This window comes from Artibeus jamaicensis, unplaced genomic scaffold (assembly GCF_021234435.1).
Source record: "Artibeus jamaicensis isolate MK-2021 breed Jamaican fruit bat unplaced genomic scaffold, CSHL_Jam_final contig_762, whole genome shotgun sequence".
Lineage (NCBI taxonomy): Eukaryota > Metazoa > Chordata > Mammalia > Chiroptera > Phyllostomidae > Artibeus > Artibeus jamaicensis.
In genome coordinates, this window is record NW_026521957.1 from 1,843 (window position 1) to 12,609 (window position 10,767).

The following is a 10,767-nucleotide window of genomic DNA, read 5'->3' on the forward strand; positions in this document are numbered from 1 at the left end:
AAAACTTAATGGAAAAAAAGCAGAAAATCTGAACACACCCATAACAGCAAAAGAAATTGAAGCAATAATCAAAAAACTCCCATCACACAAAAGCCCCGGACCAGGTGGCTTCACAGGAGAATTCTACAAAGCATTTAAGGAAGAGCTAAGCCCTATCCTCCACAGACTATTCCAAAAAATCCAGAAGGATGGAAAACTCCCAAATTCTTTTTATGAAGCCAGCATCATCCTAATTACAAAACCAGATAGAGACACAACAAAGAGAAAACTTCAGGCCAATATTGCTGGTAAACATAGACGCTAAAAATACTCAACAAAATATTGGCAAATTGCATCCAACAATATTTCAAAAAAATCATACACATGACCCAGTGGGATTCATCCCAGGGATGCAAGGATACTTCAATATTTGCAAATCAGTAAATGTAATACATCACATAAACAAAAGCAAAGACAAAAACCACATGATCATATCAATAGATGGGGAAAAAGCTTTTGATAAGGTACAACACCCATTTATGATAAAAACAGCAAAGTGGGAATAGGGGGAGTATTCCTCAATATAATAAATGCCACATATGAGAGACCTACAGCCGACATTTTACTCAATGGGCAAAAACTAAAAGCTTTTCTACTAAGATCAGGAACAAGACAGGGATGTCCACTTTCACCACTTCTATTCAATATAGCATTGGAAGTTTTAGCCACAGCAATCAGGCAAAAAGAGGAAATAAAAGCATCCAAATAGAAAAGGAGGAAGCAAAACTGTCACTCTTTGCAGATGACATGATAGTGTACATGGAAAATCCTATAGACTCTACCCCAAAACTGCTCAAACTAATTAATGAATTTGGCAAAACAGCAGGATACAAAGTCAATATCCAGAAATCAAAGGCATTTTTGTATACCAACAATGAATCAGCAGAAGCAGAAATCAAGGAAAAAATTCCATTCGATATAGCAAAAACAAAAATAAAATATCTGGGAATAAATGTAACTAAGGAGGTAAAAGACCTGTATGCAGAAAACTACATAGCTATGAAGAGAGAAATCAAGGAAGACACAAATAAATGGAAACATATACCTTGTTCATGGATTGAAAGAATTAACATCATCAAAATGTCCATACCACCCAAAGCAATATACACATTCAATTCAATACCTATTAAAGTACCAATGGCATATTTCACAGACATAGAACAAACACTTCAAAAATGTATATGGAACCATAAATCACCTCAAATAGCAGCTGCTCTTTTGAGAAAGAAGAACAAAGTAGGAGGGATCACAATACCTGATATCAAACTGTATTTCAAGGCCACTCTAATCAAAACAGCCTGGTACTGGCATAAAAACAGGCACATAGACCAATGGAACAGAACAGAGAGCCCAGAAGTCAACCCAACTCTCTACAGTCAATTAATATTCAACAAGGGGGCAGTAACATAAAATGGAGTAAAGATAGCCTTTTCAACATATGGTGTTGGGAGAACTGGAAAGCTACCTGCAAAAAAATGAAACTTGAGCACCAACTTACACTATACACCAAAATAAATTCAAGGTGGATAAAAGACTTAAATATAAGCCGTGACACCATTAAAGTCCTAGAGGAGAACATTGGCAAGAAAATCTCAGATATTTCACGCAGCAACATTTTTACTGATATGTCCCCTAGAGCAAGAAATATAAAGGAAAGAATAAACAAATGGGATCTCATCAAAATAAAAAGCTTCTGTGTGGCTAAAGAAAACAGTATTAAATTAGCAAGACAACCAACTGTATGGGAAAACATATTTGCCAATGATAACTCAGACAAAGGTTTCATCTCCAAAATATACAAAGAACTTACACGACTCCACCCTAAGAAGACAAGCAACCCAATTAAAAAATGGGAAAAGGACTTGAACAGACACTTCTCCAAGGAGGACATACAGAACAATCAGAGACACATGAAGACATACTCAATATCGCTAGCTATCAGAGAGATGCAAATTAAAACCACAATGAGATACCACTTTACACCAGCCAGGATGGCTATCATAAACAAAGCAACAAACAACATGTTGGAGAGGGTGTGGGGAAAAGGGGTCCTTAGTTCACTGTTGGTGGGATTGCAGACTGGTACAACCATTATGGAAAACAGTAGGAAATTTTCTCAGAAAAATAAAAATCGACCTGCCTTTTGACCCAGCAATTCCACTGCTGGGATTATATCCTAAGAATCCTAAAACATCAGTTTCAAAGAACCTATGCACCACAATGTTCATAGCAGCACAATTTACAATAGCTGAGAGTTGGAAGCAACCTAGGTGCCCATCAATAAATGAATGGATCAAAAAATTGTGGTACATATACACAATGGAATTCTATGCAGCAGAGAGAAAGAAGCAGCTACTACCCTTTGCAACAACATGGATGGAACTGGAAAGCATTATGCTGAGTGAAATAGGCCAGATGTTGAAAGACAAATACCATATGATCTCACCTTTAACAGGAAGCTAACAAGTATGAAAGACACAGAGATGAGGACTGGGGGGGGGAATGGGAGGTGGGGGGAGACCGGGTGGGGGGGTGGGGTGGGATGGGAGAAATAGATAAAAAAAAATGTACTTGAAAAGTAACTAAATAAAATTAAAAAAAAAAACAGGAAGCTAAACAACAAAACAAAGAAGCAAGCAGAATAAAAGCAAAGACACTGAAATAGAGAACAAGGGGACAGTGACCAGAGGGAAGAGGGAAGGGAATTTAAGAAGGAAAAAGGGAGAAGGATTTGGAGAAACAAATAGGAAGGACACAGGGATGAGAACTAAGGGGGGTGGAAATGGGAGGGAGGTCGGGAACAAGGGGCGGGGGAGGCTGGGATGGGAGAAATAGACAAAAAACTGTACTTGAAAAATAACTAAATAAAATTTAAAAAATGATAATAAAAAAAGAGAAATGAGGAATAAGATCTTGATGGGTAGAAAGGAGAAGGGAAAAGCTTTATATGGCATAAAGGTTTGATTCAAAGTAATATCCAGCATATAAAATGTTTACATTCATTCAATATATTTAACTTTAAAACAAATTTCTAACTTACAGAATTCAAAAGTAATAATTTCATGAAAAGCACTGAAGGCAGATCAGATTTTCTTTCTTCAGTCAACTCTATAGTTTCTAAAGACATTTAGACATAATCATTTTCCTCTAATAAAACACATTGTTTTTTAAAAGATTTTATTTATTAATTTTTTTTAGAGAAGGAAAGGGAGGGATTAAAAGAGGGAGAGAAACATTGATGTGTGGTTGCCTCTTGAGTGTCCTCTACTGGGCACTTGTCCCACAACCCAGGCATGTGCACTGAATTCGAATCAAAGCAGTGACTCTTTGTCTTATAGGCCTGTGCTCAATACACTGAGCCACACCAGTGAGGGTTAAAACCACATTATTGAGGCAAAGTTTAAGAGTTTCATACCGTATCTGTTTGTATGTGGAGCTGAATTAAGATATAAAGTAATTAAAAAAAATCTTCATCTGGTAATGATAGGTATTTAATGCCTCTGTATCTAAGTCCCTTATGACAATATATGTGAATGTGGAAATGCTCAGTGGAGCCCATAGTAAACCATCCTAGGGAAATTACAGTGGAAGCCATCACAGACTTGATGTAGAGGCAGGCTGTTGTTGGAAAATAATTCCTTTCTTATAGAAAGTTACTTTTTACTAGGATGAAAATAAAGAACAGAATTAATGGACTAGAAATCATTATGATTCAGCTGACATGAATTCACACCTTCAAAACTACACAGCTGTGATTACTTGTCCATTCAATTGTTGAAACAACTTCAGTAAATCCCCCAAGCCCCCACTTCTCTGCCTCTGATCTCAGGGCCTGTAACATCTAGCAGGGATGTCCAACCTTTTGGCATCTCTGGGCTACCCTGGAAGTAGAAAAATTGTCTTGAGCCATATATGAAATAAACAAACACTAATGCAAACTGATGAGCAAGGAAAAAAGAAAAAAGGTTTTAAGTGAATGTATGATTTTGCGTGGGGCTACATTCATAGCCATCCTGGGCCAGACATGGCCTGTGGACAGCAGGTTGGACACTCTTGGTAGTAAGGACCTCATTTTCTAGAAATATGGCTGACCTATCTTTAGGAAATAGAAAAAAGGGACCTAAGACTGGTTCTCCCTTCATCTGGGCTTAAATAATGTTTGCTTTACCTAAAGATTTCCTAAAATGAAACCCATAAATTCTTATTCACTTAAAAAAATTTCTTCTTTTGAAATTAAAGGCTGTTCATCTATTTGTCTGTGTGTTATTCTTTCTTGGCAAGACCCAAGTCTTTTTCTCTGAGGATTGTTCTAGGGGAGAAAACCGTCATTACTTCACATAAATTTGTTCCATTATTCTAATAAACTAATCTATAATAAGGCCTTACATTCTCTTTTTCTTAAAATGGAAATGATGTAAAAAATCAGAGAGGCTACCTCTGCCCATGAATGTGAAACAATTATTTTTCTGATAGAAATACCTGAGTGATTTCTGGAAGCTCAAATATCTGTCTAGGCTGGTCCTCTAGATGGTACCTGATCCTCTAGATGTTTTCTTTGCCATAGATATCTCTCATTGGTTGTAGAAACTTGTGTAAAGTCCCAATTTTCTGGGACAACATTGGGGAGAAGAGAAATACTTTTAATTAAGGAAAAGGGGTCTTTAGGGATATGCTGTTTGAGTGACTGAAAGGCTGAAGAGTTCTACTACCTGGGAGAACGCCCAGTCATTTGCCATTTGAGGAAGATAAATCCCAGCAGTTGTCTTTTTAGCTACAGAGATTAATGGTAAGACACGTGAATGCTGTTCTAATTCCTCACTGGAAAGTACTTGCTGTTTACTTTACTGCAATCTGCTGAGGAGAAGTACATTGAAGTAACTACTTTCAGTGTTTTAATATTTCTGGGGTTTTTATATTGGCAAATAATGGATTTGACCAAGTTAATTTCCACAAATTCAGCCAGTTTTTACATAACCATGAGAACACAGCATTGTTGTTTTTCTCTGGAGGGATTTTCTCAGCAGGTGAGAGTGTTCAAGTATTTTACAAGTACATATTTATGTTTTATTTAAGTGTCTTTATATCCTAGATATGTGTTGAATACTGCAACCCTTGTGTGAAAGACTGAGGTGATGGGGAGTCTGTGTGGACACATGGGTAGTGTGGCCACATGAAGCTATTTGCACATTTACTGATCACTATACATTACTCAGTGTTCCATGGTCACACATAGATACATGAGGTACCCACAGTCACTGCCAATGAAAGAAGCACTGATTTTAAAGACTAAGGGAAAGACCTGAGGTGAGTTCTTAGAACAACCAAAATTCATACAATATATTTAAATATTGCTAATGTCTTAAATATACATATTTTCATTGGAAGAATTCTGAATTAAGAAAAATAAGATGGCAAAATAAGAAAATGAACCAGAATATATAAACTGTGTTTGGTTTTTAGCATTACAGCCTGGCAGGTATTTCTTGTTTATTTATTTTTTTGTTATGTAACAAAGAGAAACATTCAATGCATTCCAAATAAAGTAATAGGTTCATGGTCTTAGTTCATAGGGTATTGTATTTTACATGGTAAATTAACATTTCTAATTATTCTAAAACCTTTAAATCAAAGAATTTATTATACATCATGTGTATATTGCTTCGTGTATTTACCACCCAAAGTCAGATCTTTTTCTTTCACCACTTATATGACCCCCTTCCCCCTTCCTTTTGGGGTAACTAGCGTACTGTTTTCTGTGCCTGTGAGTTTTTGTTTGCTTTTCTCCCTGGCTAATCTGTTGCTTATAATTTTCTTTCCCACACATGGGCGAAATCCTATGGTCCTTGACTTTTTCTCTCTGACTTATTTCACTTGGTAGAATCTCATGGTCCATCCACTTTGTTGCAATGGCAGGGTTTCATCATTTCTCATGGTGTAGTATTGTGTGTATGTGTCTCATCTCTTTTATCCAGTCACCTACTGAGGGACACCTTGGTTGTTTTCATGTCTTGGTCACCATGAATAAGGCTGCAAGGAACATAGGGGTGCATATATCTTATGTCACCCCTCAAACTTAGTATAAAAATAATGAGAGAATTTAAAATTGAAATGTAGCAATGTGTTAGAATGGGGGAGAAATAGCTTCCTATTCAATTCTAGAAACTTGATATAAAGTTTTGGAGTTTTTATTTTGAAATTTTAAAATTATACTTTACATTCAATATTATTCTGTACTAGTTTCAGGGCTACAGCATAGTGGCCACACAGGCATGTACTTCACAGTGTGTTTCCCTTGATAGTTAAGGTACCCACCCTCCCCCATACATAGTTATTAGAATATTATTGACAGTATTTCCCATGTGGGATTTAGGTTCTGATATGGAAACTTGATATGTGTGAACATTTTCAAAACTGAAATTCATAGACAGAGACAACACTATGGTGGCAACCAGAGGGAATGTAGGTGTTAGTAATGAAGGGTAGAGGGGCCAAGTCTATGGTGATGGAAGATGATTTGACTTTGGGTGGTGGGCAACAGTGCAATATACAGACCATGTATGATAGAAATGCACACTTGAAACTTGTATGAGCTTACTAACTAATACCATCCCAATAAATTTAATACAAAATTAGCAGAGCAACCCATGTTAGTACATATTTGAAAAAAGCTGTGTTCAGGGAAGTGCCTTGTTTTATTTTATTGCTTATAGAATCATAGAACTGTAATTTTAAAGTACTTTAGAGGGTATTTTTGTTACTATGGAATTTTAATTTGTCTTTTTAAAAAGCCATACTCTTCAAAAACTAAGTTAAATGATGTTTTTTTAAATAGAGAAGTGTTAACCTAGCAGTTTAAGTTGAAAGTCTAATAATACTCTCTGGCAGTTTTTATAGTATTGGATCTTTGATGACTTAAACAACAGAGAATAGATTATATACTGAGTTTCTACATCTAAACAACTTAACTGGCTAGTAGGAGATTTATTCTGGAGAAATCTAACATTGATGATTAATAAGAGTAAGGGCACTAGATAGATCCTGCATAAAGTAAGGAGTGATAAAAAGAGAATTGGATATAGACTACCTTATACTCTCATGTTCTTCAATAGGTGTGCCTTCATCAGCCTACAGCTTCAAGAATGGTAGAGCTTCTGAATAAACTGGAAGCAGCAATGTGAATGAGGCATGTAGAATGGTCCTCACAGCTGGCTTGTAAAGAAAGGTCCACCTTTCAGCACTTCCTCCCTCCCTCACTGCCCTTCAAATGTATGGGAATGGAATCGGCTTGTCTATCTTTGAACTTAAGTGATTTTGTAACTTTCCCTTGGAAAATATAAGCAAAAAATTTAGGTCTGTATTTGTAGTTGTACAATTTTTCTCTCTTAATTTTGTCCTTCACCATCAGATGTAGGGGAATATGAGGAATCAATCTAAAAAATTTTTCTTTGCTTTTCTGGATTGTACTGTGTCTTGTGTTTATTTCTTATGGCATCTTATTATGCCTTCCAAGTAAACCCTGGAAGTCTTAGGGGATCAGCTTCTAACACTTCCTCAAGGAAGAAAATGCTTTTGAAGAAGAGGTTTTAAAAGACTGCTTACCTCAACTAATTATCACATTAGTATTCTCCTTACTTGTGAATATTTATTTCTTAAATATAATTTCCTTTTCTTGATTTGATCCTTTTTAAATTTATGCTATTCAATTCCTTCTATGATGTATGGCTCCACTTTTCACCCTGTTACTCTGCTTGCTTCTAGTCTAAATACATTCTGTCACAGGTGAATACTACTACTCATGCGTAATCAAATAGATAATTCCTGAGACATGCAATCTTATCCTATGCCTAAATAGGGGTTTATAAAGTATAATATTCTTTTTATCTTTTGCCTATGTCTATAATTCTTACCACATTGACAAACACTCAGATGATTCCTTGTGTTACAATGTTGATAGTGAAGCATTCAAGAACATTAGTGATAGTTATCACTTATTGAATGTTTGCTGGGTGCCAGCCAGGATTCAAGGTATATACTTGTAATAAAACAACAACCCAAGAGGCAGGCTCTATTGGTATTCCCATTCTAAAAAGGATGAGACTGAGGCAGAGAAAGGCTTATTCCATTGCCTAAGGTCACATAGTAGTAAGTGGCAAAGCTGGGATTTCAACACAGACAATGAGTCTCCAGAGTCCATGTGATGCATCACTGTGCTACACTCTCCCCAATAAGAATACACTGAATTGAATAACTCGTAATCAGTATTTGGTCTCTGTAATGATAAAATGCCACTTACCACTGGGTAGCCTTTTTTAAGGAATAGTTACAGGCTTAGACATTTCTGTTTTATTATAAAAATATGAAAAAGTCAGTAGAATAGAATGTAAGATGGGGTTGCACAAAGTGTGCCATGGAAGGTAAGACTGGACAAATTTTCTGAGATTTTCTAGCTCTAGCCCTTTATCTTCCAAAGAGCAAACTGAGACACAGATGCAGTTATATTTAGAAACGACTCAACCCCATGCCTTTTTACACTAATGTTGGGCTCTTCCCTTGAGTATGCTGATTTTTTGAACCTGGGCACCAATGCTCCATTTCTGAGCACTCTCAGTACCTTGAGAAATTATAAATATAACCATGTCTCATTGTCTTCTACCTCTTTTATCAGTGCCTGTGTTTCCTTTCCTCAATACCTAGGTCACCCCAAGAGTTTTGAAAAAAATAATACCTGCTGGTAACATAAGAGTTCATGATAGTCACCAGTGAGTGAATTTCAAAAATATTTGGTGAAAATCTAAATAGTGTCTCTTTGTTAAGGGTTTTAGGATAGACAAAGATTACATAGATCAAATCACAATTCTTAAAAAGCTGATAGTATAAAAAAAGAAACAAAAATTTCTGACAGTCATAGAGTCCAACTGAGTAATTGCTTTAGGGAATAATCAGCTAATTATATCATAATTTGATGTATTCCTGTCTGTGGGAATTTAATGAGAGATCTATGAAGACTGAAAATTTTTTAGACATAAAGGACTGAATACCTAATAGCAATTTATTGTAGTATTAAGTGCATTATTCCAAAAGAGACATTATTTTTGATGCTACATAAATTATATTACAAAGGTCCTCCTCACAAATACTACCAACTCAGAGGACTGACTTCATGCCAATTTAGAGATTTTGTTTTGTCACCACCACCAGAGAGTAAGTCATTGCTGACTTGTGTGCCCAGGACTGCCAGTTTAACTAGGCTCTATTAAAGATATGACTGGCTGTGGGGCCTTTGATACTTTTCTCTGTCAACAATCCACTAAGACTGAGAGGGAAAACCTTGACTTGTAGCCCACACAAAATCATCTGAGAGGGACAGAATTGTCAAGGGAAGGTGCAATCAGCTATTAGAAAGAACTCATAGATGTTCAGCAAGCCTTTATTGTGTGTAAACCCCTGTAGAAAATAAAAGAATGAACATATACTCCAAGATATAATGGATGTATTCATAGTGTGTTCATGATTTCATTACAGGTCCCTTCTCCTGACCTCTCATTCTGGAAACAGGCTTTAGAGAAGACTAAATGGGACATAGTAACAATGTGACAGATTTTGTCCTTCTGGGCCTCACTCAGGATCCTGGGGGCCAAAAAGCATTATTTGTCATATTTTTACTCATTTATATTGTGACAATGGTGGGCAACCTGCTCATTGTGGTGACTGTTCTTGCCAGCCCCTCTCTGGGCTCCCCCATGTACTTCTTCCTTGTCTATCTGTCACTCATGGATGCAGCGTGTTCCACTGTCACTTCACCCAAATTGATCGTGGACCTACTCTGTGGTCAAAAGACAATTTCCTTCTCAGCTTGCATGGGACAGCTCTTTCTGGGACACATTTTTGGAGGTGCTGAGGTCTTCCTTCTGGTGGCCATGGCCTATGATCGCTATGTGGCCATCTGTAAGCCACTGCAGTACATAACCATCATGAATAGACAGGTTTGCATCCTGCTGTTGATGTTGTCCTGGGCTGGAGGATTTGTTCATTCTCTGATCCAACTTGTCTTTGTGTACAACCTCCCCTTCTGTGGCCCCAATGTCATTGACCACTTTCTGTGTGACATGTACCCACTGTTAGAACTCGCCTGTACTGACACCTATGTCTTAGGCCTCACTATGGTTGCCAATGGTGGAGCAATCTGTACAGTCATCTTTATTTGTTTACTAACATCCTATGGAGTCATATTAAGTTCCCTTAAAAGTCACAGTCAGGAAGGGAGGCGCAAAGCTTTGTCTACCTGTGGTTCCCACATCACGGTGGTTATTCTATTTTTTGTTCCCTGCATTTTTATGTATGTTAGACCTGTTTCTAACTTCCCTGTTGATAAATTCATAAGTGTGGCTTATACTGTTATCACTCCCATGTTGAATCCTCTAGTATACACTCTGAGAAATTCAGAAATGACAAATGCTATGAAAAAACTTTGGTTTAAGAAGTTAGCTATGAACAAAATGAGAATGTGCCATTCATATTGAGCATGAGAATGTGTCATTCTATGTATACTTGTTAGTACTTCTGAAAGAACAAACAGGCAGTGCATTCTAAGAATGGATAACTTAGTTAACTCAATGAGTTCTCTTGGAATGCTTTTCTTGATTCATACAAAAATATCAAAAAGTAGAACAAATTATTCTTTGAGTTATAATCAATCTAATACAGAAATTCTGAAAGATGAATAAAAAG

At 36.6% G+C, this 10,767-nt stretch overlaps 1 protein-coding gene across 1 annotated transcript; it reads left to right on the forward strand.

Moving 5' to 3' along the window:
• Nucleotides 1-9,611: 9,611 nt before the first annotated feature.
• Nucleotides 9,612-10,559, forward strand: LOC128628469 (olfactory receptor 4A5-like). The gene has a single exon (XM_053672548.1). It carries the CDS (start codon nucleotides 9,612-9,614, stop codon nucleotides 10,557-10,559), a length of 948 nt encoding a protein of 315 aa, XP_053528523.1.
• Nucleotides 10,560-10,767: the final 208 nt, after the last annotated feature.